The sequence below is a fragment of the Alnus glutinosa genome, chromosome 4, assembly GCF_958979055.1.
Source record: "Alnus glutinosa chromosome 4, dhAlnGlut1.1, whole genome shotgun sequence".
NCBI lineage: Eukaryota > Viridiplantae > Streptophyta > Magnoliopsida > Fagales > Betulaceae > Alnus > Alnus glutinosa.
The window spans coordinates 15,102,883-15,110,593 of record NC_084889.1 but is presented as its reverse complement, the minus strand read 5'-3'; the positions used below and the strand labels follow the sequence as shown (position 1 = coordinate 15,110,593).

Here is a 7,711-nt window from a genome sequence, read left to right as displayed (position 1 = left end):
GGAGATGGGAGAATTTCAAAACTGGTCGCATGATCATTTTTGGATGCCTATAAAAAGAGTTATGCTTTTTGCAAGTCCCTAGGTTAAAACATGATTTTCAGTCTAAATTTCAAGGTAAAAAAAATAAATTTTCACTAAATATTAAGGTACCAAATGATTTATTTTGGAGGTTAGTTTTGGGTATGTTATATCTCTTTGAGTGAAGAAAATTTTAAGATAAATTTCATTTCATTTCATTTGAAGAGGCTTTTATTATTGTCCATCTGTCTAGGCAGTGCTTCCAAGTCAGGATCCAGTCTCTAACTTTGTTTTTAAAGCGTTTTTGTACTCCTAATTACTGTCACCGGCTCTTTGGATTTCATATTATAATGAATGGTTTCTTTGTTAAAAAAAAAAAAAAAACAAAAAAAAGGGTGATGGGGTTATGATTTTTGGAATCCGACCAGGTCAAATTGCCCAAACAGTGAACCCGAATTTTTTTAAGGGATTAAAGTCATGGTTTTTCAATGGGCTTTGGATATGTTGTGTGTTTGGAATGTAGTATAAGCCTTGCATGGAGTAGGCAATTTAAAGCAAATTAATTTATTGTTGTCAGATGATTAATGACAAGCACATCATTTAATCGACACCATTTAATTAGAAGCGCAAGATTTTTTTTTTTTTTTTTTTCAAACTATTCTTATTTGAGATGTGTTATACATTATTTTCTTGTCTTTTTTAATTTTTTTTTTGAAAATTATCGTTAGATATGTGTGATCCATATGAAAGATCTACATGAACCCAACAAATTTAATAGTAATTTTTAAAAGTAAAAAGAAATTGATGTCTCTTCTCATTTACTCTTCTTTTTACTCAATAAATTATTAACAATGGAAAAAATCTTTTCCTTAATCTAGCCCACTTGACCATACAAAAATTTGTCAAACACTAAGTTAAGAATATATTTTCTATCCGACCCATGCCTTACAAATAATAGCTAATGATGCCTTGATTAAAGGGACCAAGATGTTTCTATAAAATCTGAAATCATTTTTCTACATGTATATAGATTTATGGCATGTTATGTGCAATCACATTGCCATGACCATCCATTATAATTCAAAATTATAGTAAAAAAACAAAAGTGGAATATATTTATAACACAATTAAAAGAAAACAAGAGCTAATATTTTACAGAGAATCGGTTGATTAGTGATGACCTCCTAATGAGTCAACCACCGAAAGCCCGTCGGGCCACAACTAAAGGGAGAATGGAAGGCCCAATGGCCTGCGGCCTTAACAACCATCAAGGATTTGGGTGCATCGTCACCGGGATATAATGCCTACTAACTGATTCTCTACTCCGCCAATAGCTTGCTCATGCCATGCATTCCTAACAAATTTGAGGAAGGAATCTCCACATCAATAATAGATTACTGGCGGAAATTCCTAAAACACTAAAAGGGAAAGGCGGGGGACGGCGATCTATAGATAGAATAGAAGGGCTTTCACTCGATCAAGTATGCGTAATTAGCTTTTTACTACTTTGCCAAATTTTCCTCTCACCCTTGCTAGACTAACTTGAGCTTTGGAGTGGTCTCGATAGATTCATCTCCAACGAACCCTCTAACCTCCTTAATTCTTCTCCGGCGAATCTACCTCTAGTGAGCAGTGTGTGGTTACTATAGTAACAATATGGTTTAGATATTTCAGTAGCAGTGGTATTTGGTAGATATGAGATTTAATAATTTTTCAAAAGAATTAAATGATTAAAATTGTTCAATTACGTTACAAGTGAATAGTGGTCTTACATTATTTATTAATGCTTGAAAGTGGTTAAATCGTATTTTAAATTAATATTGAATAATGTCAGGTTGGCTTGGCTTAGCACAATAAAGTAGGCTTTGCCTAGAGAAAAAAAAAAAAATAATCACAATAAAGTATGCGACGGTCTGACACATACATTTTAATATTGAGAAATAATAGAAATACATCTCCTACACATTCCTTATCTTATTTTCAAATTCACCGTTAAATTTATGAGATCTAATATGAATCCTACAAATTCAATGATAAAGTTGAAACTTGGTTGTATGAAAAGGAAAATGATTTTTTTACATCACATTACCCTACATCAATCCTACACTAAGACACATAGGGTGTGAGACTCATGCATGTGGGTCCTATAAATGTGAGTCTCATATACATGGGTCTCACACCTAATGTGTCTTGGTGTAGGACTGATATAGAGTAATGTGATGTAAGAATAACACATCCCGTATGAAAATGTGCAAAATATATATAAGAGAGCTATGTATATCATTTCTCTTTAATGTTTTATATGAGATTTTGATGTATGACAGAATTTACTGATATTTTCAGTGAAAATGAAAATATAAAAGATGTTAAAAATAATATTGAAGCAATACCGTTTAATTAGAAGTTTACCTGTTCACAGACAATAGAAGTACAAAAGAAAAGAATATTGAAGCAATACCGTTTAATTAGAAGTTTACCTGTTCACAGACAATATAAAGCCATGATTTTATTTTATTTTATTTCCTTATTTTAGAATTAAGACTTTATTTTCTTTACTTACTAGGATTAGATTTGCTTTATTTATTTATTTTCCTTATTAGGATTAGATTTACTTTTACTACTAAAATAAGGTTTATATTGTTACTAGAATAAAGTTTACTATTACTATTAGGATTATGATTATTTTCTTTACAAGTATTTCTCTTCTATAAATAGGCTTGCTTATTATATATGTAAAAGACTCAATTGAATTGTTATAAAATTAAAGAATTCTCTCTCAAATACTCTGCGGAGTTTTATCTATCTTTTAGCCCGCGGACTTGTTTTTATCTTTTAGGGCAGAAGACGAAAACGAAGACGAAGACGAAGACTCTTCTCTTTGCAGAATCAAAGACGTTGGTATTTGATCAGTTACCTTAGTTTTCTGCTACGTTAAATTTGGGTTAGAAAGGCTTCTCTGTCACAAAGCGTCCCAAACCCATTTGCAATTCCTATCTTTGTGGCCTTAAACAATTACTAGCGGTTTTGTGGTTTAGTTTTTTTTTTTTTTGTTTTGTTTTGTTGTTGTTGTTGTTGGTTTTTTTCTTTTTTTTCTTTTTTTTTTTGTGTGTTTTAGTTTTAGTTTTTGTTATTTGTTATTTTTGTTTTCTAATTGACACAATCATTGGTCTCCATGGCATCATTACACATGGTTTAGACCATTTTAGACAACTCGAGCATTTCAACTACACTCACCATCAACATGTTAATTATGATTTGACTTTTGGTCAGCACACATGAGCAGACATGCTCATTAAAGAAATGTAATAAAAATTAAACTATATGATTATTAGTTCATCCGTGAAAAAAAGTGGCAACATATGGAACCGAGAATTCTGGCTGTTTGATTCCAATTGATTACAATATCTATTTTGGCACCCTCCTGCTTGGTTTGAGCTGGCATTCGCATTGTGCAAGATCATTGCTTTTGTCCAAATTTCTCATGTTTTTTTCTTCTTTGTTGCTTCGTTTTCTTGTGTCTTCAACACAAGCATCGAGTATCTTTGCAAGCTTTTCCTCGCACGCATCGTCAAACATGGTATGACTTTATGCACTACATTAATCTTCATCCCAGAAAACCAGTTCCCTTGTTCTTCTGATCTACTCCATCTATCAAAATGAATTTGGCTCTAAACATAATTCTAGAGATGGTTTGCGTAGTTTCATTGATTCAGTTGCCCAGCATCACCATATTCATTCAGGCTGAGCAGTACTATCCGGAAGAAAGAGGTGGTTTGCTGCAACTGAGGGATTCTGTCACTTCCAATGCAAATTTGCATCATAATTGGACCGGACCACCTTGTTTCAACAGTAAGAGCCAATGGTTTGGCATCGTTTGCTCCAACTGGCATGTAGTCCACCTTCTACTTGAAGGAATTGAGCTCACAGGTTCCCTCCCGCCTACATTCCTACAAAACATAACTTTCTTGACCAAACTCAGCTTTAAGAATAATTCAATCAATGGCCTCCTTCCAAATCTCACAAAGCTCATGCACTTGGAGTATGTGTTCCTGTCACTTAACCGCTTCTCTGGGTCAATTCCTTTGGATTACATTAAGTTGCCTGAACTAAAACAGCTCGAGCTGCAAGAGAATTATGTAGATGGGCAGATTCCTCCTTTTGATCAACCATCACTGACGGCTTTCAATGTGTCTTATAATCATCTTGGAGGCCCGATTCCTCAAAATGGTGTGCTGCAAAGATTCCCTACAAGCTCCTTTGATCATAACATGGATCTCTGTGGAAGTCCTTCGGAAACATTATGTCCTGCTTCTGTCATTCCAACGCTGGACAAGAAGAAGAACAGTCTCAAAGTATGGAGTATTGCTTTGATTGTGACGGCAGCAGTCCTGGTTCTTTTACTTGTCATGCTGCTTTTCTTCTGTTATTACAAAAGGGTGCTTGGAAAAGAAAAAACAACAAGGAAGCAAGCAGGTATGATATATCAAACACATGTTAACCTTGCCAATAAAGTCTGAAACAGAAACAAAACTTTGAACTTTCATATGTAATAATACAAATCTCTGATACCATGTAAGAACACATAATTTAGGGAAGAGTTGAAAATAAGAAAGAGAGACATAATTAAGGTGATTCGACATATGACCTACATCCACACGTCAAAGCGTTTTGTTGGCTATATCTTTCCTTAATTTAATTAATTGATTGTATAGAAGACTCTATTTATAGAGAAAGAGTCTGAACGTTATATGTCTTTTCTACTACTTTTACATTAACAATAATAAATATAATTTATTATCTTGTAACTCTTGTCTCTTGAGTGCTTGTAACTCTCTTGTCTCAATATCATATGCCACTCAAAGTTTTTTGTCTTTTCATCCTTTTTCCAATAGGTGATGGTTCTATGGAGTGGGGGGAAAAGGAAATGCCGCATGGAGAGAGAACAGAGGATCCTGATAGGACAGCAGAGTTGCAATTCTTCTGCAAGGGAGTACCAAGCTTTGACATGGATGATTTACTAAGGGCAGCGGCGGAATTGTTAGGGCAGGGGAAACTAGGGGCTACATATAAAGCAACAATGGAAACGGGTCCTGTGATTGCAGTGAAGAGACTCAAAATCACGAATGAGTTGAGCAAGAAGGAATTTGTCCAGCAAATGCAGTTGCTAGGAAAATTGAGGCATGAAAATCTTGTGGAGATTCTCTCTTCCTACTATTCAAGGGAGGAGAAGTTGGTTATATACGAGTTTGTCCCAAATGGCAACTTGTTCGACCTTTTACATGGTGAGTTTGAGTTTTTAATTTCCACTGATTTTCATTATTATAATCTCATGAAAGTTATAACATAATCATATATAATCAAGGTGTTAATTAACATCCAAAATATGTGGTTGCTAGAAAATAGAGGAGTTGGAAGAATACCTTTGAACTGGTCTACAAGACTGGCAATCATAAAAGGCACAGCAAAGGGTCTTTGTTTCCTTCATCGGTCATTTCCTTCTCACAAGGTTCCCCATGCCAACCTTAAATCATCAAATATTCTTATACATCACAGCAGCCAAAGTTACCATCCTAAGCTAACAGATTTTGGCATTTTACCCCTCCTGCCTTCTAGGAAATCCTCCGAAAGGCTGGCCATCAGCAAGTCACCAGAGTTTTCTCAAGGAAAGAAGCTGACACACAAAACTGATGTCTATTGCTTTGGACTAGTTTTACTAGAGATCATAACCGGCAGGGTGCCTGGTGATAGTATTTCATGGGAAGATGAGAGGAAAATTGATGATCTTTCGGAATGGGTCCGAACGGTAGTGAACACCGATTGGTCAACGGACATATTTGATGGAGAGATAGTGGCAGCAGCAGAAGGGCATGATGACATGTTGGAGCTCACAGAGATTGCTCTCGAGTGTACAGATATGGTACCAGAGAAGCGTCCAAATATGAGTGAAGTGTTGAGAAGGATAGAAGCAATCGAGCAAGGAAACAAAGAAAAATGACTACGGGAAATGACTTGAAGCTTGTGATATTCAAACTCCCCTATATATATTTTGCATAGCATGAAGATTACTATAGGAATGCTCGTAACTCATAAGAATGTCGAGAAACTCAAGAGTTCTTACTTACACCCTTCAGTTATTCTACAAAAATCTGTTCATTGAGTAGGTAGACATGGGGTAACAATACAGAAAGCCTTAGATAGGCCTCCAACTATTCTTGGAAAGAGCTTGTGACATTTATTTGAATGTAGCCACTACTGTTTATTCATGCAAGAAGGTCAATTTATTTCAAGCAGTAGTTTGCTTTGTTTTGGTAACCACAGGTATGATCATGCTGAGGCACTCCTTTGCCTTATAATTGTGAATGCCAAGCATTACAGAGAGCTTATTTGCTTCTGTTTTTTTAATTACTCGACTTTTGACCATCTAGAAAGTATGTTGTGCTTATTACTGTAACAACTACTTATATTGAAGCAAATGCACAGAATTCTCCCTTCATGGTTTTTACTCTTGAGAGAGACAGATAATGCCTCACCTACCTACTGACCCCACTATTTATAGCCTTTACATTCTGGTAGTAGATCCAACAGAATGGCCAGCTTAGCTTTTCTTCTGACCGCTTAGGATATTTCTATAGGGGATGATTGGTGTACTATTAGTGCACAACTTGTACACTACCCCAAGACACGTTAAGCTAGGACCCAAGTTTCTAGCATTTTTCATTCCCTTAAAACAATACACATAAAGCAACAAATTAACAGAATTGCGGGAATAACGACACCCATATCTACAAAACGCAGGCTTCTAGAACCCACTCTGCCACGTCAACGTTGGAGAGATTCTTCAGGCTAACAACTCTGCCTTAATTCCCGAACTACCCTTCTTCCCCACTGCAGTAGACCTAAACCGAAGCATCTTCAAATTATACCCATAACAAGGCTTCCCTCTCAGAGCACCTTGCCCACAAGGGGCAGAAACTGAGCCTGAAGCCTTCAAGCCTTCTCCCAATTGTCATCCTCTGGTGCGGTGCCCTTCCAGTGAACCAAAAGCTCAGTGATGGAGAAGCCGCGGTTCTTCGCAGTGCGACGATCAATGATCGACTCAGGTTCGGGCTGGAGCTCACCATTTGCATCCACCGGTGGAAGGGTGGGAAGTGGGACAGCGGACTGGTCCAATTTGGGTTTCAGGCAAGACACATGGAACACGGGGTGAAGCCGAACATCCGGGGGTAAGTCCAATTTATAAGCAACGGATCCAATTTTCTGGACCACCTTAAAAGGGCCAAAGAATCGAGGAGAAAGCTTCAAGTTTTTCCTGGTAGCCAGAGTCTTGTGGCGGTAGGGCTGGAGGAGGAGATACACCTAATCCCCCACCTGAAAGACCCGCTCAGTACACTTCTTGTCTGCCTGAAATTTCATGCGGTGTTGTGCCTTGTGTAGATGTTCCTTTAAAAGATTAATAGTGGAATTACGATCCTTGAGTAGGTCATCGACTGCCAAATTAGCAGACGTCCTGGGAACATAAGAGAGAAGGGCTGGAGGTGAATACCCGTACACTGCCTCAAAGGGGGTAAGACCGGTGGAAGAATGGTGGTTGGTATTGTACCACCATTCAGCCAAGGGAAGCCAAGAATGCCATTCCGGAGGTTTGGCCGACAAGAAACACCACAAATAAGTCTCAACACACTTGTTGAGAGCC

General features: G+C 37.1%; 1 protein-coding gene across 1 annotated transcript; it reads left to right on the top strand.

The window, feature by feature from the left end:
- The first annotated feature begins 3,432 nt into the window (after positions 1-3,432).
- Positions 3,433-6,277, top strand: LOC133867157 (probable leucine-rich repeat receptor-like protein kinase At1g68400). Its single transcript, XM_062303854.1, has 3 exons — positions 3,433-4,491; positions 4,911-5,300; positions 5,415-6,277. Exons 1-3 carry the CDS (start codon positions 3,675-3,677, stop codon positions 6,011-6,013), a joined length of 1,806 nt encoding a protein of 601 aa, XP_062159838.1. The 5' UTR covers positions 3,433-3,674; the 3' UTR covers positions 6,014-6,277.
- The last annotated feature ends 1,434 nt before the right edge of the window (positions 6,278-7,711 follow it).